The sequence below is a fragment of the Vombatus ursinus genome, unplaced genomic scaffold (genome assembly GCF_900497805.2).
Source record: "Vombatus ursinus unplaced genomic scaffold, bare-nosed wombat genome assembly UNPS02014781.1, whole genome shotgun sequence".
In the NCBI taxonomy this organism is placed as follows: Eukaryota; Metazoa; Chordata; class Mammalia; order Diprotodontia; family Vombatidae; genus Vombatus; species Vombatus ursinus.
Window position 1 is genome coordinate 35,261,274 of NW_020954559.1, and position 26,057 is coordinate 35,287,330.

The following is a 26,057-nucleotide window of genomic DNA, read 5'->3' on the forward strand; positions in this document are numbered from 1 at the left end:
CTCAATAATATGACTAATTTTTTCAAGTATAAATTAATTTCAAAATATCAGGCAGTTCATAGCAAATGAAAATTTAAGGGAGAAAGCTATTCCATGATGAAGTTTGCCTGGAAGATAAGAATACATATTGCTTTGTGGAAGAAAAAAAAAACCTGTAAAAAAGCAAAAAATTAGTTAGCTGAAGGGCCAATTAATTAGAAAAGTATCTAATAAGCAAAAAACTAAATATTCTCCCTATCTATTCACTACATAATAGTGGCATGATTAAAAAGAACAATTAAAGATTAAGTGCCACAATTTTAAATGTTTCAGATAAAGATTTAAAAGCTCTTAATCTAAAATCATTTCCTAGAGTCACTAATAAGAATGAGAAACATCTTGAGGCTGAGTAATCCAAAGCCACAGATTCAATAACAAAACAGAATTTCACGTGCACAAATGACCACAAGATTTGTATTTTTCTTCCGTCAAACTTCTAAGAAAGTCTGGAGCTCAAACAATTAAAAAAGTAATGGAATAATTTTCCTCAAATATGAGATTAGATGAGAAAAACTTAAGATCAATTTAAATATCAAAATGAAACACTTTAGAGGAATTTCACCTCTTCAGTTTTGTTCAAGGATAAACTTTAGCTAAAGAAGGTGTAAGAATTCTAGAGAAAATAAAAAATCAACTTACAAAACTCTCCAATTTCACGGAAAGGTTTACAAATGAGAATAAGTTAGACATGTCTATGACTCCTGAGGCGTATCACTGACAATTTCACTAACTATTCAAGTTATAAAATCTGATGAATGTTATTAATTTAACTAACACCTAAATTTGAGGTATGAAATGGATAAACAAAGAAAACGAAGTTAGGTCAAAATATTCTAGTGGGTTGTTTGTACAAAAGGAGTCGTACAAAATGAAGTGCTTGACTGCACTTCAAAATCGTAATACACTAGCCCTAGGTAGGAAAGGCTGAAAGATGGGCAACATGACCAAGAATGTAAGAGAGCTAATGTATAAATGCATAATAAAAAAAGATTAAGACTCCAGCTTGGAGAAGTTGTATAAGAAGCCTATAAATATTATAAACATTGGCCTGTTCTCCAGATCCAGGAATACAAGAACAATGTGCCACTCCCCTCTAAAACCTGAGGACATAGAAATTTAGGAGAAAAAGTTAAAGGTTACTATACGGCGTACAAAGTTTTGAGAACATATGCCCTAAAAGTTATAAATGTTGAAAATACAAACTTAAACGATTTCAATTATCTCAAAGGTTAAACAGAAGCTACTTGAAGCTATGCTTGAATTCTGAAGTTGATACAAGGAAACACCATCTGCCTACAAAATAGTCTTCAATCCTCATCAAACAGAATAGTGGGCTGGATGGATCATGAGTTAGCCTAGTACGGTAATTCTCATAGTCTTTTAAGTAAATTTAGTATCCTAAAGAAAATAGCCCCAACAAGTTTACTGTAGGAAGAAAAGAGTTACTTGGGATGAAAGAGCAGAATAGTAAAGGTTATTGGACTATTTTCCTATAGTTCCCTTTCTCCTTCAAAGGTAAAGGACATGCCTTTACATAATTTTCACAAAGAATGGCATTAGCCTTTATTTTAGGTAATAAGATTAAGTCACTTAAGTCCAACTAGAAAGCTTAAAATGCATTCTGATTTCTCACCAAATTAAACTTTAAGAAGATGAGAAAATGCAAAGGAATTAATAGAATTAAACAGAGTTCTGCTGGTTCCTAAAATACTTGTAGACTTAAAAGAATATTAATCAAAAATAAATGGGCTACACAAGCCAAGAATTAGGAAAAAAAGGTTAAAATTTTATTTAGAAGATTTAAATTTCCCCAACCAAGAACAGATAGCACTAGTACTTCAGAAGTACTGACTGGTGATGATATAAGTTTGTTGACCTTCTCTATTAGTTTGATTAGAACTTCGCAATTCACGATTTACTTCTAATGTTCAATAAAAGCGTTATCAACCATAATGTTGTTAGTTTCGTTGTTTTGTACTCTTTCAGGCTGGAAGGCGTGTGGTACAGCGGAAAGAGTATTGGTCTTGGAATCATGAAAGACCCAGCTTCAAAGCATATCTCATGCTAGGCAATGTAGCTTCTGTAGGACTCAGTTTTCTCATCTATAAGATATCCTACAAAACAGAATAATACCACCTGTGGTACCTACCTCACTGGTTTGTGAGACTCAAAGAAGATTAACATACAGAAAGTGCTCTATAAACTTCAAAATGTCAACTATTATTAGTTTGTATTTGACAATCTATACATATTAATACATACCTAGTTCTTCTTTGCAACTTTTTAACTCTTTGCCCTTAATCTGTACTGACAATGGCACTTTATCACAAAATGTCCTGTTCTACAATTGCCTGTTCTCATAACTTAGCACCTTATTATATCAGCATGTAATTAATTGGGAATAGAATATCTTGTTCACTGATTATCATTTGTATGTATTGTCTTCCCAACCAGCTTATACGCTCCTTTGGAAAAGACCATGTCTTTTGTTTCTCATGGGACTGAGCACACAATGTATTTACTGAATATGCAGTTAAAAAAATATTATATTAACTATGTGTTTTAATAAAGGTTATGTAATGACTTTTTTTGGGTTAAACTGCAAATCTAATTTACAATCTCAATTCTTCAATCATGTCAGAGGCTTATAATCTTTAATACCCCAGAAGTCTAGAGGCAACACAAATAATATTTATTGGTAGTACTAAGGATTCATATTTTTTGGGGGTTTTTTCTTTTAAAAACTTTTGAGTGGTTCAATATATACTTTAATAATCATTCTGTATTAACAGTGTTTTAAAATAAACTAGGCAAAAACTGTCTTAACTGTATTTCCTTTCTTAAGATATTTCTGTAGTAGTTATATTCAAATATATCACTTTATATAGGATGAAAAGAAAAAAAATCTGAAATGAGTAGCCAAAGTTTTAAAATATCGTACCTTTGCAATCACCTAATCCAATACTCCTCACTTTACAGGTGTGGCAACTAGGGTCCAAAGAAGTAAAATAAATTGCCTAAGGTCACCAAGGGACTTAGCAGCAGAGCTGAAAGCAGGACCTGGGCACATGCCTGACTCCAGTTCCTTTCTTGTTTTTTGAAATGCTCTTTTCCCCCCTTAAAACAGTCTCAAAAAAAAAAGTATACTTTTTGTGTATTCAATGTATTTCTTCTATAATGAATCTATATCCACTTTTAATAACTTCTCTACTAAAAAGATAATACTCTAAAACAGAAATATTGTCATGAAAATACATCACAACTTAGAACACCCTCACACTTTAGACAGTTTGGCAAGAAAATAAAGGGTCTTTTTGGATCCAATGTCTGGTAACAGAGAGCAAATAGCAACTCAAGATTGATTCATTTTAACAAAATTTAAACTTGGCTTAACAAGATACTCTTTCCCAATACTTCTGCTTTTAAGAATTACCGAATAACTTTCATTTTTTTTAAAAAAAAAGCACTTAGGTCTTTAAGTTTCATAATTTTTTATAACTATCCCAAGATGATGTTGATGTCTATACTCTTAAATTCTAAAGAGGTATCTACTGAATTAAATTATTGTTTCAGAATGTATATATTATGGCACTCCACAAAGGGAAATTAAAAGCAATTGGAGCCACAGCACTACACAAAAGCTTGAAAAAAAGTTTCCAAGAACTATCATTAATGACAACCAAAGTGATAATGAAATTAGACACACTATTCTGAAACTAGGTCTCTGAAGACAAAAAATTTAGAGAGAAACAAACATGAGGCAGCTAGGTGGCGCAGCGGATAGAGCACAGGCCCTGGATTCAGGAGGACCTGAGTTCAAATCCGGCCTCAGGAACATAACACTTGCTAGCTGTGTGACCCTGGGCTAGTCACTTAACCCCACTGCCTAGCCAATAAATAAATAGAAAGAGAGGGAAAGAAACACCTCAGACTTGAAACGCAATCTGCCTTGGATTTATGTAGCATTAAAATAAAAACCTAAAAACTGTATTTAATAGGCTGTTTTGAGTTTTAGATAACTGAAAGTACTACATCTAATAGTCCTAAGGTTGTAACTGTCCTACAGTACTTTAAGATAAACAACAGGAATAGAACAGAAATTTTTAGAGATAGTTGCTTGAGATACAAATAGAAATGTACACATTTTATCAGTACATCCATCCAAATTCGTGATTATTGTGAATATATACTTTTACTAAGACTGGTATGGTCTTACATATTATGGACTATTTGAAGAAATATTTTAGTCAAGGTCAACCACTTTCTCCCTACACTTAGCTTTCTTTACGTCTCTGAATTTGTTCTATGAAAGAATAGGAAAAACATGAAATTAACAACTTTATATGTGGATTAAATGCACTGCTCAATTTCAGGACCAAAAAATATGTACTGACTATATTTCCTTTACTTATGTAGGACAGACTTATATTTCCTTTGTATTAACTTATATTATTTACAAGGAAAAGTTGTTATTGGACACATCTAACAGGAGTTAAACAAGGTTTTGTTCACTCAAAATTGGGTGTTAGGGCATTAAGTAATTTTAAATAAGTCCCTTTCAAAGAAATATATTGCCAGCAACTCTTCTTTATATTTTCCACTTATAGTGTCACAGGAATAAAGGTAGTGTATGAATAGGCTTTTCTATAAAGAAAAACCAGTTTTTTAAAAACTCAAGTGTTTACAAGGAAATTACTGAAAAAAATTTTTTTTTGAAACCTGAGTTTCACATCACCTTCAGTCAGATTTTCTTTGTTAATGCCATGCGACAATATAAAATAATAAACCACATCTTTGAATATCAATGTAATATTTCTGTTAAAATACTGATCTCAACTTAACTATTGTTAGTTTAGTTTACAAATAAAGGTAGATATCATAAATTAGGGTAAGCAAAGCATGCAAATCTAAAGATTCTATATCTGAATTCCTAGATTAGCATTAAAACCAATCACCGCAACAAATACCTCAACAGTATGCCTTGTGTGGAGAAAGGAAGCGATACTGAACATTCAATGCCACAACTGTAAGGTTTTCGGAGAAGCACCTGTGGCAGTTTCAGCAGTTTCTATATGGAATGCTCCCCCTTTCTAGGATTACTTGAAAAAATCAAGTCAATTCGAATTACGTAGCTGTAAAACATTGACATGTGTAGTTTTTACAGTTTCAGAATCTTCTGTTTGATTTAAAACGGGCAAGGGTTCATAAAACAGGAAACTTATATCATAAGGGATCACATATTTGCAGGCAACATTTAGATTAAAAAATACATATACATACATAAGGTGCAGGAGCACATTATTCATTGCGTTTAAGCCATTGTCATGTGACCACCTTAACCATGAGATACTGTGACAGGACACTGCCTTCTTATAACGATATTTTTTAGCATGAAGCCAATTTAAGTCTGTCAATATTCCGATAAAAATTTAACAGTATGGACTAAAAACCATTAGTCAACTCACGATTCTGGTAACTTTATAATTTGGTTTGCTGTATCTCAAATACATTAGTAACTATTCCTAGACAAAAATAAGCAAATACATGGAATCATTAAAAAAAAGATCAAAACATTATATGTCTATTATGTACAAACATAACATACTGTTCAATTTCTTCAGTAAAATAATCTGAAAAGTACATGTATATAAATATATATTTTTAACCCTTTGGTATCCAAATAAAAATTTTGAAATAGGTATGAAGAATTTCTTATACACACATTCTGTAGGTTAACAGTTTATAAGAAGAAATTACACATTTACAAAGTTTCTACCTAAAAGACGCTTGGTGCCAAGTTTTCATTTCAAGTTTGAGATACTGAAGTTGATTTCGTAATGCAGCTGTTTGAAGCCAAGTTACATTTGCTTACATTAAAATACTTGAAGGATTTGTTATTCCATTAGTGCAGAGGTCCTGTCTACCAACATTGTATGCCTAAGCTCATAGATATTAAAATTTTACTTAATTAAAAGAACAATCAGATTGATTATTTCTACTGCTGTGGATAATTCAGTGGCGACAGGTATAAAGTAGCATTTTCTATCCCATAATTCAGGGTTTTTAAACCGCAAGACATAAAAATGTTTATCAAAGTGAAACATGTGTATTATTCCAGAAAATTATGGGGAAAAACCTCCACCTCAAGCCAAATGCCTAAACTGAACTATAAATAGATTATCATCCTACTTTTCTCACAACTTGCATGTAAATATAGATTCTGTCTTCACTCCTAAATAAATAATTCCTTAATATGCATGCCTTCACATTGATAGCTAATAAAATCTTCAAAGAGTCTGGAAATCAGAACTAGGGAAATTTTTAAAAAGTTGGAAATAATCACAATTACAATTGGGTTCAATTAGAGAAATATTATTTAAGCATCTATCATGTTTAAGAATCTGGCTACACAGACACAGACACAAATATACCAGTCTTCTAACTTTCAAGGAACTTGCATTCTACTGGGAGGCATGGGACAGGAAACACAAATACAAGAAACTTGAAGAGAGATGAAGACAGGATACAATCCAGACATAGAGATGGTATATAAAGGGTAGTAGTATTAACTAAGTCTAGAAGGGGAGGCTGGAATAAAAACTTTAAATGACAAGTGGAGTTTCGATTTCCTCCTTAAAGGCTATTAAACATTCTTAAGCAGGTCACACAGTCAGACCTGTGTTTTAGATTATTTCAGCAATTATAGGGAAGTTGGATTAGAGAGTAGGTAAAATGAAAGCAGGGAAAACATTTAAGAAGCTACCACAACAGTCTCGTTTAGAGGTGAACTACAATTGTGGTTATGGGAGCAGAAATGGGGGCAGATACAAGAGACATTGTGGAGCCTGAATCAACAAAAACTGACAACTGACAATTTGAGATTGGAGGAATGAAGCAGGAGAGTCAGGACCCAAGGATGATTTTCAGGTTGCAAACCTGAGTGACTAGAAGGATGTCATCTTCCAACAGAAATAAGGGTGGCTTTGGTGGGAAGGAGAAGATTCAGTTGTGGACAAGATAAATTTGAAATGCTGTGACAGAAAGTAGAGGTAAAAATGACCAGCATGTAGCTAGTTCAGAGGAGAGATGAAGGTTTTATATGTATATACACATAAACTTATGTGCATATACATACATACACACGTGTATTATACACATAACGTATTGAATTTAACTTGAGGAGTTATCTGTACAGAAATTCTACTTGAATCCCTGGGAGCTAATAAGAGTACTAAGAGAACAGAAGAGAGGGCAGGAATCAGATGTTTCAGCCAAGGAGACTGAGAAGGAATAGTTAGATAGGTAGGGAGAGACCAGTGTCACACAGGCCAATGGAGGAGAAAATATACAATAGAAGGTGCTGATCAACAGTATCAAAAGCTGAGGAGAGGTCAAGGAAAATTAGGACTGAAGAAAGGCCACCAGATTTCACAGTTTAAGAGATTATTGGTAATGATCAAGAGATCAATTTCAGTTGAATGGTAGGGCTAGAAGCCTGAATGAGGAAAGAAGGGGACAGCAAGTCCAGATACTTCGAGGAGTTTACTAGTTAAAAAGACATGGGTTATAGGACTATAGCTGGAGGGATAGTAAGGTCAAGTGAAATATGTTTGATTTTTTTACAAGGTTTTAGAAGCCCTGAACATGCTCTTAGGCATCAATAAATTATTATTATTAACAATAATATCTATATAGTACTTTAAAATTCGAAAAACACTTTACAATCATTATCTCATGTGGTCCTCAAAACAGCCCCTGAGGTATGTGCCAGTGGTACAGAACTACTTCACAAATGAGGCTCAGACAAAAAAAATTACTTGCCCATGTCACAGAGCTGCTAAGCAGAATTCAAACTCAAGTTTCCCTTCTTACCTTATACCAGGCAGCCTGAAGCACAAAGAAATAATGGAGATTACATAAATGACTGAAGAGTAAAGGTCCTGGAGATATTGTGAAAGGGACCAAGGACATAAGGTAGAGGGGTTGGCCTCAGAAAAGAGAAAGACCACCTCCTTCTTAGAGACAGGAACAAAGAAATGGGAAAGAATGGATGCTAATATTAGATTTTTGAAGAAAAAAAAGTAGGAAACTCAGCTAATTACTTCAATCATCTCTATAAAGTAAAAGGCATGGCCCTATGCATGTCTCTGGATAAACAGTTAATACCTCCCTCCAAAATTAATCTGATAGGAAACATAATTTAATTGAGTAAATCACTGCAAAAATCTTCAAGTGCCTCGTACATTAGATAAAAATTAATCCAATCACTAAAATACTGAACCTAAAGGAGCACAGGCAAAAGTTACACAAGAGACATTTCTTTTATTCAAAACCATCAATGTCCTTCACTGAAGAGTTAAGAATTTAAAATAATGAAGAAAAAAATCTAATAAGCAAATGGTCATTTTACAAATGAGCTGCTATATCTCAAACACTCAAACTTTTAGATAATGTAGGCCATCTAAAATTTTTAAACTACCCAGCCAATTTAGGCAGAACCAATTGGAGCCAGTCATTTTAATTGTATTAACATAGGATAGAAAAATTCTTAAAATTTCAAATCCTTGTTTTCTGTCACAGTGCATACCTGCTATATTAATTAGTAATTTAAAAAAAATAGCCATTGCTATCTGGAATCTCATACATCTGAAGTTATAAAGTATTGTCTCTTAAGGTTGAAGACTACAATTTTTCATAACACATGGAACATTTTTAAAACAATAAAAGATCTTTAAATGCTTTAGTTTCCTTTGCTCCAAGTGAACTTTCTTATAGACTATTTACAATGTCTGGAAAATCCATAAACCAAAAACCAAAAAAATCAAGTAGAAGAGAAATGAGGCTGACATAATTTGTATTCTCATTTTAAATTATAGCTACTTTTATTTGCAACTACGAGATACAAATTTGGAACAGATTATGTCAAAATATTTAAAAACATAGCATTTTAAAAGACCTGAATGCAGATGACAAGATTTTTGTACTACAACACAGGTCTCTTAAGTCATGTTAAAACAGAGTATTCCCCAATTCTACCAATGACCCATTTATTTTAAGCAAAGTGTAAATCAACAAAATTCTAAAACAATAACTGACAATCCACTAAAGTTTGTTTTATTGGGATTCTACTTGCATTATGTCACCTGGAAAAATAATTCTAAAGTATTTGTTTTACAAAATGGTTTATGCCCATATTCCATTAATATTTTTAACACTAAACCAATCATCTACTAGTGTCAAGAAAATACAGTTTAGCTTTACATGATCAAAGTTTAGCTATCTCAACTGTAATTGGTGTACTTTATGGCTTAGCCAAAGCTGACAAACATGTAATTCACAAGACTCAGATGAGATAAAATGTGCCTCATGGTCCATTCTGAGTGTTTTACTCTATAATAGGGAAGGCTAACCATGATGCATGAGTAAACAAGAGTCCTATAAGCTCAGCTGTATCCTACTTTATTTCTATCCAGAAAACCTAAAAAAAGCAGAGCCAGTAGAATGACTGTTTCCTCCTGAAGAAAAGAAAAGATAGTCAAGATTTGGTTGTACTTTATTAAAACTATGGACACTCAAAAGGTATTAACTTTTTCCCTCTATATTACCAGAGGTTAACTATTTAAAAGTAGTCTTATGAAAAGATCAGAGAACAAAGAAAAAGATGCTTTGAGCTTATCAATCTCCCTATTACAGGATATATTCTGTGAAACAAGTAATATTTAAATGGTAGCTGTAGTTAGAAAGTCTGAAGTAACCCTATATACATAATCAAACAAATATAAATGCTAAGCACTTAAAAACATAAACCTAAATGGTAATAAAAATTTCTTGCAGAAGTCCTAACTTAAAGTATACAAACAGAAACATCATTATAAAATTATCTGATTCTGAATTTCTAAATTTATATGTAAAAATGTTACATTATAATATTGAAGGGGATAGGGAGGAGGGGGTTGGTTCTGTAATTTCTTTGGTACAGGCAACTTCCAGTGAGGAAACCCCTTATGCCCAAATTGTACAAATTTCATATAAAATATCTTTGTTAAGCTCATTATATTTTTTTAAGCACGAAAAAAGTTTCTCAAAGTTAAAAGAAAACATGGCACCAAAAGTTACAATTAACAAAGCAAATAAAAAAAATAAAGTCCAATTAACATACTCACGTGTGGTGCTAGAAAATTTAATACGATGCACAGCAGCTGATATGCGTTATCTTATAGTTGCAACCTACATTAACAGGTAAGTTATATAGCAACATTCTATCCACAAGTACTTGGTAGTTTCCTACTTGCCCTTATGGGAATCTACCTGATGATGATCAGTAAAGCACATAATTTTAAAGGTCTTGGATATTTACAAGAAAGCAAAATTGGAATGAAATAAATACAAAAGAAACTTACTTTTTCCATGTAAAAATAAGACCTAAAACACTTTCCTAAATATTAGTGAAGGAAAAAGAGTAAATGTAATTTAGTCCAGTATGTAAGGAAATATAAAGTAACTAAATAAAGGCTCCCAAGTAAATCCATTCTATTCTAATGCTTTTAAAATTTAAATGAATTGCCCATTTTAATCTGTATATGTTTAAGTAGCATTATATGTAATAGTAGACCTATAACAGATACAGGAGTTTCACTAAGCTATGTTTGAGAGATAAACTACAAAAATGAAAAAAAAAAAAAAAAATGAGGAATGAAAATCAATAAATAATTTCCAAATTAACTTACTGATAAAAATATTTTAAAGAATTATATGAGAATTTCAAGGTTTTATTCTAAGGAATTATGTTGAATTAAAATCCCAGAAATATCATCATGCCATAAAACTTCTAAGGAAAAATCATTTTGGGATAGCTTCTCATTTAGATTAAATACTTTTCATTTAAAAAAGAGTTTAATCAAGGGAATCACTATAATGAAGGTTTCACAGTGAGAAGGAAAAAAAAAAACAACAGATTAGCAGTTGAAGGCATGTCCAATCAGACTATGTTGATAATGAAGGGAAAGAAAGACACCTGAGGTTCCTGGAATCAAGGACAAAACTGCGAATAATCTATAGATAAAAATAAATGCTTGCTGAAAGTAAGAATAATGGTGCTACTGGTTCAAATGATTAAACTATCTATTAAAATATAAGATGCCAAAAGCTACAAAATAAAAATATTCAAAGATAAACCAAAGGCATCAAATGGTTTTATAAAAAATAACTTCAATAATCATGACTATATTACAGAAATGTTTATTTCTATAAATTATTTTATAACCATAATAGATTCCACCTCAGTTAACATTATTTCTAAAATTACAATGAAGAAGCATATGAATCTGCATTTAAACTTAGATATACCTGGTGAAAGGTAAATTTTAGCCATAACTATAACTTTTAAATAATCCTTTTAAAATTGTTGTTTTTAAAGGGGACTTTTTAAAAAATGGACTTCATGGAAATGTATTGCTTTAGAAAAAAATTATAAAGATAGTGTATTAATAGCTAAGCCTTCTTTCAATGTAGCATTCTATGCAGCAGATAACTGCAGGTCAAACTTCAGTATGACAAATTAATAAAGTTTCTGTGATTCCCAGGCTCATTTCAATGCCCTGCTTTTATAAACAGTATTCAGTGAAAGAAAATACCATACATATATATATACAGTCCTTGGTATTAGAACATAAACCATACTAAACTATGTAGTTTTGCTTTCCTGACAACATCCACAGCAAAATTTACTTTAAGGTAGATCTTTGTAACTGAGGCAGAGCCAAGAGTAAAATGGAAACCAAAGGGTTAAATGAAGTCAGATAAATGTATATAACTTATTTCACTCAAAGGCCAAATTTTCATGTCTCCAATTAGGAAAGTTTGAAATTAATTTTACAAAAAATATATTTAACTAATTCAGTAAATTATAATAAAGAAAAGCCAATACAGTTATTTTGGTTATTATAAGCTATATAGCTCACATTTGACTAAGGTTGACAGCTGTATCCATTTTGTTAATGCTGTAAATTGCAGAAGTACAAAATTTTAATTAAAAAAAAATTAACCTTCCAAAAAGTTAATACAATGCAAATATACTAGTAGTCAACACCTAAAATATATGACTAATGCAAAGCTACCTAACAGTATTTGTGTACAAATCAAAAGCTCTCAGTGTATCTTAAGATACACTATAGCACCAAAATTTCTCTACCAGGACCTTCAAGGTAGCTGTATTCAAATTTAAAATCATAATGCTACCATTGTGTCAATACCCCAGTAAGTTTTATGAGTGTTTATGTATATATGTAAATATACATATCCATACAGCTCCTATAAGGAGTTGAAAAAAGAAAATTAAAACTCTCAATAGCCTTTTTTCAAAGCCTAAAGTTGATATCATCCTCATTTCATAAGATGAGGACACAGAGAAGTTATGTGACTTAGAATCTTGAAGTTTGGAGATGGAAAGGCCTTAGATCCAGCCTCTTCATCTTATAGATGAAGAAACTGAGAGAAATATTAAGTAAATTGTGCAAGGCCGCATGTCATGCAGATCTAAAGACTCTATAACCCAGTGCATTTTCCACTGCATTAACACTGCCTCTCACCATAGAACTGTATGTGAAGTTAAAACAATGCCAAACTTTTTGTCTGCTAATGCTTAACAGTAGAAAATTTTGCTTCTTCTGTGTCAGAGGTTAATGGGTAAAATAATAACAATAATAATAATTAATTAAAAATTTTAAAAAATCAATCTAACTGTTCAAGAAGCACTTTTAAAATACTAAGTGTCTATTCTAGGGTTCTTTAGTCTGCTCTGAATTATTCCATTTCACAGTTCAAAAAACAAAAAACACACTTACTCGATTTGAGCTCCATTAGCCACAAGAGCACTTATAGAATCCATACTACCAGAACGTGCAGCTTTGTGAATAGGAGTTTCACCCTCACAATCCTGCAAATAAAAATAACACTTTGAGTAACTGTTTTTCTTATACTCATTCAATAAACAGCGGGCTTTTGCAATGAGAATGCTGTTAACCAAATTTTAAAGAAGACAAAAATATAAGTCTGAGAAAGAACATAATCTTTTTGTTGGAATACAAAAATTTACCCACTGTGAATATTTTTTAAAAAGCAAGAAAAATGAACCTAGGTGCAATCTTTCTAAAAACTAACAAAACAAAATCCTAAATGTACATTTTATCAGATGTCAATCCTTGGGGAAAAAAAAAAAGATTTGGGTCACCAGTAGCGTGGAAAAAATAACTGTATAAATTTCCATCACTTAAGACAGTTCTCAAATAAGGAAAAAAAAAGACTCAGTAAAATAAGATTTATGAACAAGCTTTCTGTGATAAACATGAGTTAAACAGGGAGAGGAAATACACCTGTGATTTCACTGAATAGGGAATTCCAGGTAAGGAAATTGCCTCAGCTAAGGCAAGTCAGAACCTTCTCTGAAATTTAATCATGGAGAGTTGTCTAGAGCAGATCTGTTTAGTGACTTGCCCAGGGTCATAAGGCTACTATGTGTCAGAGGCAGGACTTAAATCTCTCTCTTTCTGGCTCTGAGGTTAACTCCCTCACCACTATGCTATACTGACTCTCTGTGAGCTAGTTACCTCCTGAAATAGTTATTTTATGGCAACTAGAAGAATCATGTTACTGCTATAGCCTTCAATCAGAACTCAAAGGATACAGTTTTAAAAATCTGGAAATCTACTCTAATTGACAATGCCCTCTCACAGTTCTCAGTTCTCTGGGTTAAAAAACCCAAAGGCAAAACATGTAACAGAGAAAGAAAAATATGCCTATACATATCAGAAAGCAAGAAAAAGGAACTAATCCTACTCCAAAAATATTCAAGATTTTAGCATGGACAACTTAAAATGGCTGACTAAAACCCTCTCTAAACCTTATCTAACATATCTTTTACTTCTCAATGTTCATTCACTAGATACATGTTAATAATGGAAAACTGAATCCTTAATGAAGACTGGGGCTATATTACTAGTGAAAGTCCACCACATACATCATTTACAAGGAGACAAAGAAATATAAAGCACAGGTGTAAGGTTTTGTTTGTTTGTTGGGGTGTAGGGGTTAAAGGCAACTAACCTACAGAAGAAAAATACAACTGAGTTAACAAAGAAATTAAAAACAAAAACAAAAAACTTTGCTTCTTTTAAAAAACAAAAACAAATTGACAAGCATTTATCAAAATGTGTATTTTTTGCTTTCTTTTTGTTCTGGCATTTTGAAGCTCTTCACAATCTAGCCCCTATCTTTCCTAACTTGCATAGTCCAGCCATTCTGACCTCCACACGTAACACTCCCTCCATTACCTCCTGTGCCTTGGCAACGCCTGTCCTCCCTCCATGGGATTGTCTCACCTGACAAATTCCTGGACTTTCTTCAAAATTTAGCTTAAATGCAACCTTGTGAAAGACCTTTCTTGGTCCTACTAGCTGCCACTGCACTTTGCCTTCTAAAACCTTCCACGTGCCCTTTATATATCTTGTATATACCTATTATGTACATTTTCTCCCTCCAATAGAATGTGAGCTCCTTGGGGGCAGGGGCTGTTTTGCCTTTTCTTTATATCCCAGTGGCTGGCACATAGTAAGCACTTAGAAAATGCTTACTGATTTTACCTGTTAGGGATTATGCTAGTTGCTAAGGACATAAAAGCGAGGCAATGCCTGCCTTTAATGAAGATGGTTATAGTCTACTGAAAAGATTCAACATATACAAAGATAAGTAAATACAAGCTATATACAAAATAAATAAAATAATGGAAGGGAGTGCTAGGCATTTTTCATTAATTTGGGTTTTTTGGATGAATTGTTAATTTTTTGAACAATTGTGCATCTCACTAAGGAGGCTCTGTAATGTTCTATAGCTTGATGAAATCAGCATAAAGCCATCTGAAAAGAGACTGATGTTATGTGGCTTCAAATCTTGAACACTACTACCTGTGAAGAATCAAAGTTTCAAGGGACTCAAAGGGTAATGAAGACACACATAACGGGCCAAGTAGGCAGCAGCTAATTTCCAACAATGACCTACCCACAAAAAGCAGTTGCACCAGTACTCACAAAACATAAATAGACCTAGAAGAATATCTCTAGCACATTGGTAGATCCTATGGGGAGTTTATGGGTGACTATGGACAAGAATCAGAGATAGGAAGTATGAATGGATTTTGATCTGCAATGGAATATCTATATTGATAAGATCATGCATTTACTTAAACACTGAAGGATTAAGTACTGGTTGCTTTTGGAGAAGAAATAAGGAATTAGAGAACCAAGAAAGGACAAATGTGTATATGGGGAGAAAAAAGAGGGACTGCCGAGAACAAGATGCAGAGAGACTGCTGGAAAAGGGAAATAAAGGGAAAAATAAGATAGGTTCAACAGAAAAAAGAAAGCAGATTAGTTGAAGAATGGTATCAACAACTACTCTGGGTGCCAGTCAGTTGCATCAAGTGACAGACTGCCTATTCCTTCCACTGGCCAGGTTATAGGGCTAACACTGGAGTCAAACCAGGGATTAAATTTCTCCAGATATAGGATAGCTTTTCTTCCTACTCAGAAATAAGTGCAAGATAATAAACTTTTAAACCACTAGCTTGAATTCCTTCACTTATTTTCTTCCAAACATTCTTCTTCATATTTTCTTTTCAATTAGTTTTAAACAATATTAAACAATAAAAGATGAGAAAGCACAAACAGGAATTGTACACAGATATAAAAATTTATATTTTCTATCTTGATGAAAGAAAGCCCTTTAAGAGTAAGGACATGGGTCTTCATGACATACACACACAAACACACACATCGTGGTCATTTTATCTTTTCCAGTTTTCAAATGAACCACAGAATATTTCCAATTTCCTTTCACACTCTTTTGTAAATCTGGTTATGTTAGCTTATAGTACTTGTTTCTTAGATATATCTCATTTCCTAACCTGGATTTGTATTTACAAATCAATTCATGAATGGCACTCATCCAAAATAATTCAACTAAAATAAATCCCAGTTAGCACTTTAAATAAAACTCAAATTCTGGTTAGAATATCAATTCTAAATGCCATAGTACAAATTGGTTACAACTGAAAAAAAAAATTAGTTAAATCCAGTCATATTTAATACCTGTTTGTTAATGTTGGCTCCAGCTTGGATCAACCAGATCAGGCACTCAGGATGTCCTCCAAAAGCAGCAATATGGGCAGGTGTTTGGGCAAATCGTGTTGTACAGACATTCGGAGTAGCACCAGCTCTCACCAGCTGTATTAAGCACTCCAACTTTAAGAAAAGCAGTGAGAATAAGGTAAACACTTATATTAATTGTACTACTAAATATACTTAAACATTTGCCCCCAAAATTAGTGATGAGTCCCATTGAAAAAACAAAACACCCAAATCAGACTCTTCTACTTGGAAGAGATCTCAAAGATCATTGATCTAACCTTTTCTGGAGCAACAATCTCCTTCACAACATCATTTTTTTTTAAAGAGGCACTTGGGGTTAAGTGGCTTGACCAGGGTCACACAACTAGGAAGTATCAAGTATGTGAGGCTGGATTTGAACTCAGGTCCTCCTGACTCCAGGGTGGGTGCTCTATCCACTGCACCACCTAGCTGCCCCTACAAATGGTCATCTCTAAAGAAGGGGCAGTTTCCCCTCAGTCTAGCACTCTGTTCATATCCTACTCCATTCTGTAACTGGTACACTCTTAAATTAGAAATTTTTTGTATATACTCCCGAGGCTTGCATTGAAACCTCTCTAATCTATGTATCTCTAACTCTGAGCTCTTTCTCAAACTCTAAACACCCACATTCCCAACAGCCTACAGAAAATCATCTTGCTTTGCTGCCACAACATAATCCAAATTCAGATTTCATTTCCTTTCCTGAAAATCTTGTTTTACTTTCTGACTGGCCACTATTTCAAATGGTACCACCCTTTTCATAAATCTCCCACACACAGCTGTCAAGCCTCCTTCATTTTATTCTCACTCTCCTCAATATCACTTGGGCATATGTCCCTTTCAGGCTTTTCTCACTGGAACTACCCAGTCCGAGATCCAGCCTTCCTCACCATCTGGACTACATTAGTCTTCTAATTGGTCTTCCAGCTTCCAGTTGTTTCCCCACTACAATTCATCCTTCAAACTACTTACCAGACTAAGCTTCCTTAGGCATTGCTCTGCTCAAGTCACTCTTGCATGGCTCCCTACCTACTGTTTACAAAAATAAGTTCAAAGCCCTTTGCCAACATTCAAGACTCTCAATTATCCAGCACCAGTCAAAATGTCAGAATTTTGCTATCACTGATCACATGCTCTACATTTCAGCTCAGTTGAGCTATTTCTTATCTTCACATCTCTGCCACTATGCCTTTGCTCACAGTATTCCCTATTTCTAAATTGCCTTTCTTCTTTCGGGTGAACCATCATCTTAAAGCCCACTTCAACTCATGTCATAAAATGCTTTACAATTTACAAAGCACTTTGCTGGGAGACTGGTAAACCATTCCCATTTTAGAGTAAACCGAGTTTCAGAGAGATTAAGTGTCTGACTCAAGGTCAAAACAGTCTAATAAGTTATGGATGTGATACTTATCTTGCACTTATCCTGAATTACCTTGTATGACAGTTATTTGTGTATATGCAATATAAACACCAATTAGATTCAGGATTACCTCTTATCTAAATATGAGTCATTGTACCCAGTGCACATTCTCTTGCACACAGTACAGGGCAATGATTAACTGAAATTTTTAAAAAATATTTTATTTTTTCTCCTCATTGCAACCAAGACAATTTTTAACCAATCATTAAAAAAAGAGTCTTTCAAAATCCAAAAGAGTTCCAAATTTTCTCACTCTCTGACCTGACCCTCCCAGAGGTGGTAAGCAATTTGATATAAGTTATATGTGTTCAATCATGCAAAACATATTACCACATCGGTCATGTTGTGAAAGACACAGATCCAAAGGAAAAATAGGAAAACAAACAAACACACACACAAAAAAACCAAACAAACCATGCTTTGATCTGCATTTGGACTCCATCAGTTCTGTCTCTGAATGTGGATATCATTTTTTATCCTGAGTCCTTTAGAATAGTCTTGGAACACTGTATTGCTCAGACTAGCATGAGGAAATGATATTTCACATTCTTAAAAGGTTAACTGTCACAGTTAATTTGGGGGGCACATATGAAATCAGTCAAATGGCATTACAGGGAAATATCCCAGCTCTTTCAAAGGAGGAGTATAGCTAATGTACTACTGTATGGTAAGAACAGATCACAATTTAACACATACAAGAAATGAGAGAACTGACAAAGTCTTTAAGCAATTGCCTCTAAGGACAAGTCAACTTGTCTCCTGGACCCTCTCCATTTAAGTTCCATAAAAGTTGTCCATTATTAACATATGCACCAAAGATCTACTCCTATGGACAGTAAGTTAGGGGTTGCTAGTGGCTCAATGGATGGAGCACTAGGCCTGAAATCAGGAAGACTTGAGTTCAAATCCATCTTCAGATATGATGGCTTACTTACTAGGTAATGTGACTTATTAGTATGTGACCCTGACAGGTACCTTAACCTCTGTTCTCCTTAATCCACTGGAGGAGGAAATACAAACTACTCCAGTATCTTTGCCAAGAAAAACCTCTTGGCCACTGATTGGCATGCTATGGTCCATGGGGTTATAAAGAGTAGGACATGCCTGAATGTGACAAGAAGACATTTCTTTCTTTTTTTAAAAATTTTTAGGCAATTGGGGTTAAGTGACTTGCCCAGGATCACACAGTCACTGTCAAGTGTTTGGTCTGAGGCCACATTTGAAGTCAGGTCCTCCTGACTTCAGGGCTGGTGCTCTATCCACTTTACCACCTAGCTGCCCGAGGAAGACATTTCTTGATGAAGTCTCCACTGTGCCTAAAGCATTACCTTATTCAATATATTAAATACAGAAACTGAATACTAAGTTTTAATGGTATTTTACTGTTTTTCTTTATAAAAGTATTTTCCTATTTTATGTCTTTGTTTATAGTTTCCACAATATTTTTGTTGTTCAGTTGTTTCAGTTGTGTGTCACTCTTCGTGACTCTATTTGGAGTTTTCTCAGCAAAGATATTGAAGTGGTTTGCCATTTCCTTCTCCAGCTCATCTTACAGATGAGGAACCGAGGCAAACATGGTTAAGTGACTTAAGAGTGCCTAAAGCCAAATTTGAACTCAGCAAGAGTCTTCCTGACCCCAGGCCTGGTACTGCATCCACCGCACCACCTAGCTGCCCCCTTTACAATATTAAATATGTAGTATTTGAAAAATACCTTTTAAAAATTCCAGAAGGCTGATTTTAAAGGTTAATTCTAAAAAGAACTTTTCAAATACTTATGAGCACAGATGAAGTTAAAGAAAAAAAAACTTGTTTTAGCACCTTAAAACATTGACTGAGTCTCGGAAGTATAAAGAGTTTCATAATGAAAGTACCAGTGATCACCAATCTGAAAAAATAAATATGATGATATATAGCAGGTTACATTTGTTTTAAAATGTATTTTTAATAATTAACAAAAAAAGATATTTTACACATTTCAGCTTTTATTTAATACCTAGAGAGCAGTGCTTTCTTATACACTATTCAAAATCTTGCATAATCCATAAATAATAGAATACGTTTATGCTTTAAATATCCGGGAAGGCAGTAAATTATGGGTAAGAAGAATACTTCTTATATGACTTGTATTACCATTACCTCAGAGTTATTGTGAAGACTGAGCTTTTATTATCACTACTTTCTCTACCAATAGTGACAAAAAGTCATTTTAAAATAGTACAACAAAAAAGCAAAACTAAATTTAGAAAAGCCTTGCAAATGATAAACATTCAAGGTATGGTGCAATCATAAAAAGCAAAAAAAAATCTGACTGAAATCAACTTATTTGGTCTCTTGGTATAGCTACCCTAGGCTAGTGATCTTGACAACACTAATTTTTGGTTCACCCATGCCCCCCCACCCAACAAGTAATGTGTGACAAACACAGAGTCTTCAAGGATCAGCAATTCTGTCAGCATGGGGATTCTTTCCACTGAGACAGGCACATGTTGTTTATCGCATCATTAGACTGTCTTTTTAAAGACAATACTGGAAGTTAGGATGCATATGATTAGCCATAGTAGATACTTTTTTTGAATGAACTAACGATTTCAATGGCACTGGGAACTCCTAGAGAGAACTTTCTCTATTAATGAAGATCAGCAGCTCCTGAGCAATTTTTGATCGTCAGAGTTGTCTCAGGCATCAAAAGGTTATTTGACTTGCTCAGGTAGGTCTTTCTCACTGAGGCCACTAGCTCTATCTCTATTCAATACTCTACGTTAACATGCTGTTTAAAAAAAAAAACCCACCAATATACTTTTCACAAGTAGCATTACAAAAACTTTAAATATTCTTAAAAACTTTTCAATGTGCCCTGCCAGGAGTTGCTGTAGCACATCTCCAGTGATTTATGCCCATAGGGGTTTGACAAGGCAGCATAGCATTCCTCTTAAGAGACTAACTTGGCTTCCTTCCAAATTGCAATCTCAATGCCCTTTGGTATCTTCAAGTCATCTGTCACTTCATAAAAAATGATAAGCCAATTAGTTACTAAGATGGTGCTATCATAAAATGAACTAAAGACATTACAAAAAACGGTAACTGAAGGCATTACAAAAAAGTTAATAGAACATTAGTCCTTCTTAAAAAGAAACTAGGTTTCATTATTTCATACTATATACAAAGGTAACAAATATTTTGTTTTGCCTTTACCACTTCCTAGTTCAACACAAACCTCATCACCTAAAACACTTCAGTTACAAGCTCACATCACTTTTCACAACAGATTTCAGAAAGTTGTAACTTGATTTTTTGTAAATAAAATCATTAAACATAATTCACACTTAGGTAAGTAGTAGTCACAACCCTACAGTTTTGACTAAATTCTTGCTTTTATACTATTACAAAATGTATTTATTATGCTGCTCTGTGCAAGATTCTGTACAGAAAATTTGTATAGAATCAGAATAATCTAGAAGAACTCTTAGAAATCATTTCGTCTATGCTGCCACTTTCACACTCACACTTTTATATTCAGAGTTTAGCTTTTGAAGTGAAGCTTAGAGAATCTTATAATTTATCTTGCTCATAAACCTCAATAGTCAAATATCTGGTGGGCTTAAAGTGGGAAACATGTACAAACAAAAAAACCACTTAATTCTATCCCTTCTACATTTAATATGCAGCAAGAAGCTGAGCCAGTCCTTAAGTCATAAACACCTGGGTTCCCGAGCTGTCACTCTCTAGCTATGTAACCATTAGTAAACAGGAGCAGGAGGTATAAGTTAATGATCACCATCAGTGAAGCAAGTTTCCCTTCTAGGAGTTCTCTCACATGGACTAAAATTTACTGATCCAGACCAACCCCCAGAAATACATACATATTGGATATTCCACTAAACTGGATGTCAGTAAAAAATCTCAAGGGTTTTAGAACTGAAAGGGACCTGTCCCCTCCACCCTCCCCACCTCCATTTTACAGATATACTGCAGCTCAGCATGAAGTGACTTGCCCAAGGTTACAATTAAAAACAGTGCTTTATACTCTTGAGAGTACTAGGAATCCAGAACCCTGCATATGATCAGTCTCCAATCAACAGCTGAAAGACTTCTGAGGAGAGGAAAATAGCTATAATAAAACTCATGTAACAATGATTTATATCAGATTAGATTCATGAAGGGCATTTAATCAGCTCCACAGCTAACCAAAGGAAGGATAGAATAACAAAAATCACAATTACAAAAACACAACAATCTGGGTTTCAACAATCTAGTTTCAGATACGAACACTAACAGCTTCTGAGGCCACCCCTGCATTAGGTCACATAGTATAGTAAGTTCTCAGCACTGGCAGGTACACTGGAGAACATCTAGTTCAATTCCCTCTTTTTAAAAAGGTTAAATATGTCCAAGGTCATACTGATCGGAAGCGGAACAGTTAGGATATTCGTAATAATGATCCTGAATCAGGCACATACAAGTAAGTTATGTTCCGTATTTTGTGTAGTAAAAGGCCGATGATGAGTTTTTCTTCAAAAACTGTTTTAAGAGCGTGTCACTTTTAAGAGAAGCAAGCTTTAGTTGGCTGGAAAATTTGAATTATGTGGAATACCTTAGTCCTTGGGAATGCAAAATAAATGAAGCATTTCTTTTAACTCAGGATCTCTGACTCGAAATTCAACGTTCTTGCTAGTCTACTAGATTTATAAGAAAACTTTATCACACATATCAGCAAATCTTATCTAACTGATCATTAGGAACTTCAGGTATAGTGGAAGAAATACTGGATTTGGATCCTGACTCTCTTACTTATTACCTGTGACCAAGAGCAAGTCATTTAATTAACCTCTTTGGGCCTAGATGATCTCTAAGGTCCCCTCCAACTATGAGTGTTATGATCCTAAACTTGGTCCCTGCAATAGTGGAATACATCACAACAGAATATTCACTATGCTTTAACTTGAGAAAATCAAGTCTGCTGTAATTAAGGATAAATGGCTGTTAGATTAGAATGTATAAGCAGCATTAGTTTATACTTTCAAAAACGGTTTTATACTACACCATTACGGTAATATCAAGAGAGCTTTAAGTTTTCAAAATAGGACTTTATCCACGTTATTTATCAAAGTTTTCACATAAGTAATGAACTCTTAAAGTTCCCTTTCCATCTCTAAATTTGCATTCATTACATAATTGAACTAGTATGGCTTATATCATTAATTGGATAAAATCTCATTACAAAGGTAGGGACCATTAATAACATGAGATTATTATCCAAAGTATTGAACTACTTATTATTTAGTCACAGTAACTATATACAACCCTTTCAGGTAGGAATTTTAATATATTAAAAACAATAAGCTTAATTTAGTAAACGTGTTGCCATAGTTATACATATAAACTTGTTCAGCCATTGGTGTCGAAGATTTGAATCCGTGGGGACCATATCCGGGGCACACAATGGAATCTTGTCTATTACAACGCCTAACACTTAGTTGCCATAACAGAAAAACAGTCAATCTGATGCTGCTGTAAAGCCTTTTCCAGAGGAGAGCAGGGGTCACAATGCACTTCTTTCTTATAGACGAAAGATGCATTACTACAAAAAGTTCGCCTCAAATCTTTATTTTAAGCACCCCAGGCTCTCCAAAAGCAGCTTCTTGGGCTATTTTCTAAGCTGCAAATTAGACAGCTTTAACAAAATATTTACTGGGCAATAACCCACACCACTTGAAAGGCTCGGCGTCAGCGTCGGCCCCGGCCCCGCTACAACCCCCGGAGGCGCCTCCATTACGGGGCTATTAGCGGAGACCTTCCCGGGACGCCTGCACCGGGCCAGGGCCACAAAGCAGCCGAGCCGAGCCATGCAGAAGGCGCGCGCACGGGGCCTGACTGCCGGGGCCGCGCGAACCCGCGCGCGCCGCTGCCGCTTCCACCGCCCCCCCCATCCGGCAGCCGTTAGAAGGAGGCTGCTCTCCCCTCCCCCACCCCGCCCCTCAGGTGCCGTGCCTCAAAAGGACTTCATACTGGGATCCCATCGCCAGCCCCTCCCCTCCGAGCCTTCCTTACCGGCACCCCCCAGCCCACAGATCAGCCCCTTCCCCGCAACAGGGTCAAGGGGAGGGCAAAAAGCTGGCTTCCAAGGGAACCCGCCCCAAGTTTGAAACTGCCTCTCCCCTCCCCCAGTATCCCCTAGGAGCCGGCGGGCGCCATCCCCTCCCCTCCCCCTCCCCAGCAGCGTCCACCCGCTCCCATCCGCTCCAGGCTGCCATTAGAGACAAGGCGCGACATCGCCCGCCTCCTCGGCCCATCCACCGCCACTGTTCCCTCTCACCAGGGGCTTCCCGGGCTAGGCAGGGCGGGGGGAGGCCCGGGGAAGGAGCTGCGCGCATGCGCCCGGCCGCTCCATCAGCCCGCGCTCTGTAGCTCCGACTCGGGCCCCATCACTCCTCACTGAAGGGCAATTTAAAAAAAAAAAAAAAAAAGCTCGGAACTATAGAAAATGGCGCCTTAAAGCAACATTTCCCCCCCGCCCCGGCCCGCACCTCACCGCTCGCTCAAGCCCGGGAAGGCGCGTGCGGCTGCCAAGCCAGCCCTCGCTCTGCTCCATCGGCCGGTCTCTGCCGCCCCCCGCCCTTGCTCACCTTCCCGAAGTGTGCGGCCCAGTGCACGGGCGTCCAGCCGTAGAATGAGTCCTCGGCAGCCAGGTGGGCGCGAGGCGTGTGCTGGAGCAGGGCGCAGAGCGCAGCCAAGTCCCCGTCCCGGCAGGCGCGATGCACCGGAAAGCGGAGCGTCAGCAGCTCCTCGCTGGAGAAGCCCGCCTCGACGGCGGAGCCGGCTCCCGAAGCCGCAGACATGGCTTTCCGCTCACGGGGAAGGAAGACGGCAGCGGTGGCGGCGGTGGCCGAAGTGCAGTTCAGCGGGAGCCGCCGCCGGGCATCGAAAGCCGGCCGCGCAGCCGACGGAGGCCTCCGGCCCGGGAGCGGGGCTGTGGGAACAGAGGGAGCAGCAGCAGGAGGAGGAGCAGGCGCTGTCGGGGTCGGCGCCGCCGCTGGCCGAGCACAAAGGAGGCGAGGCGAGCCGAGCAAGCGCCGCTGCCGCCGCAGCCCCTGCCGCTGCTGCGTCCCTGAGCCGAGCGGAGAAAAGAACCTCAAAGCCGGAGGAGGAGGAGGCCGGGAGCGGGGCTGGGGCGGGTCCTGGGCGAGTCCTGGGCGAGGGGCGGGGCCAAGCACTGCCGTCGCAGCCTCTTCGCCTCCCAGCCGCTGCTGAGGGCAGCCAAGGGCGCCGCCGCAGGGGGGCGCTGTGAGAGCCGCGGGGCAGGAGCGCCGGCGGCTTCCCGGGGAGCGCGGCACGCACGCGCGTAGCCCCAACCCGCCGCCTCCCGCTCGCTGTGTCGCTCTCACCTGCCCCGGATGGGCCGCGATCCTGGGCGCAGGACAGGGAGCGCCGAGTTATAGAGGGAGCAGGAGGGGCGGAGGAGGCTGAGGAAGCGGCCCCGCCCCGGAGCCGGAGCCGCAGCTGTGGCCGGGCAGCCGGGAGGGGAGGGGAGGGGCGGGGAGGATGCGGGCCCGCGTGGGCTGGGCTTCCGGCCTTGGCCCTGGCGGTCAGAGGGGTGGAGGTGGAGGCGGCCGGAGGCCGAGTGTGCCGGAAAGTGGCTTAGCGCTGGGGCAGATGAAGCCCCCTGGGAATTTCCCGGCCTCGTCATCCGCTGGCTAAGTGTTTTGGTTGGACTTTGAAATAGGCTTTTCGGAAAGCACCAGGTTTTCCTGAAACCTTATTGTCCCCTCCCACATTCACTGGCAGACTACCTGGGTGGCGCTGGGGTTGTCACCGAGGCTTTGTTTAAACTGCGTTTTATTTCATTCATTTCGTGTTTATGGAGCGCCAGCGGGACGCCAGACGGCTCAGTAAAATGACAACCACAACGGAATGAAAATAAAAATACCTGGGAAGCCCAAGTTTCCCCGACCACACAGAATAATGTTACCCAGCTTTCCCCAAACCCTTAATTATGAGAGTGTCGCAAAAGCCAAGGGCCGCTTATGAGGTCTGGCCTGCCGGGGTCAGAGAACGCGAGTTCGAATGTTGATTCGGCCAGTTATTACTTGAGTGACTTTGTACAAGTCACAACCTCCCTGGGCCTCAGTTTCCTAAATCTGTAAATTAAAGGAGTTGAATTAGATGACTTTAAAGGCTCCTTCCAGCCCTAAATCTATGACCCTCCGAACTCAATTTTAACATTACACAGTTGCAAGTAAAGGGAAATCTTAAGACCTAGTACTGAAGCAGGCCGTGGATGTAGTAGAAATATGCATTTGGGGCGGGGGGAGAGGATCCACATTTTTTTTATTGCTGAAGAAATGTACATAATAGCAACTGTTTGCAGCGACCACATCAAGTCAACTAGCAGTGTAA

At 37.0% G+C, this 26,057-nt stretch overlaps 1 protein-coding gene across 1 annotated transcript in view; it reads right to left on the bottom strand.

Moving 5' to 3' along the window:
• Positions 1-24,514, bottom strand: part of LOC114046157 (ankyrin repeat domain-containing protein 10-like) — a 48,232-nt gene extending 23,718 nt beyond the window's left edge. Inside the window, exons 1-3 of the mRNA XM_027866406.1 lie at positions 24,287-24,514; positions 16,179-16,331; positions 12,882-12,973 (exon numbers count right to left, since the gene is read on the bottom strand). Coding sequence (XP_027722207.1) covers positions 12,882-12,973; positions 16,179-16,331; positions 24,287-24,499 — 458 coding nt within the window. The 5' untranslated portion in view covers positions 24,500-24,514. The remainder of the gene's footprint in view (positions 1-12,881; positions 12,974-16,178; positions 16,332-24,286) is intronic.
• Between the last annotated feature and the right edge of the window lie 1,543 nt (positions 24,515-26,057).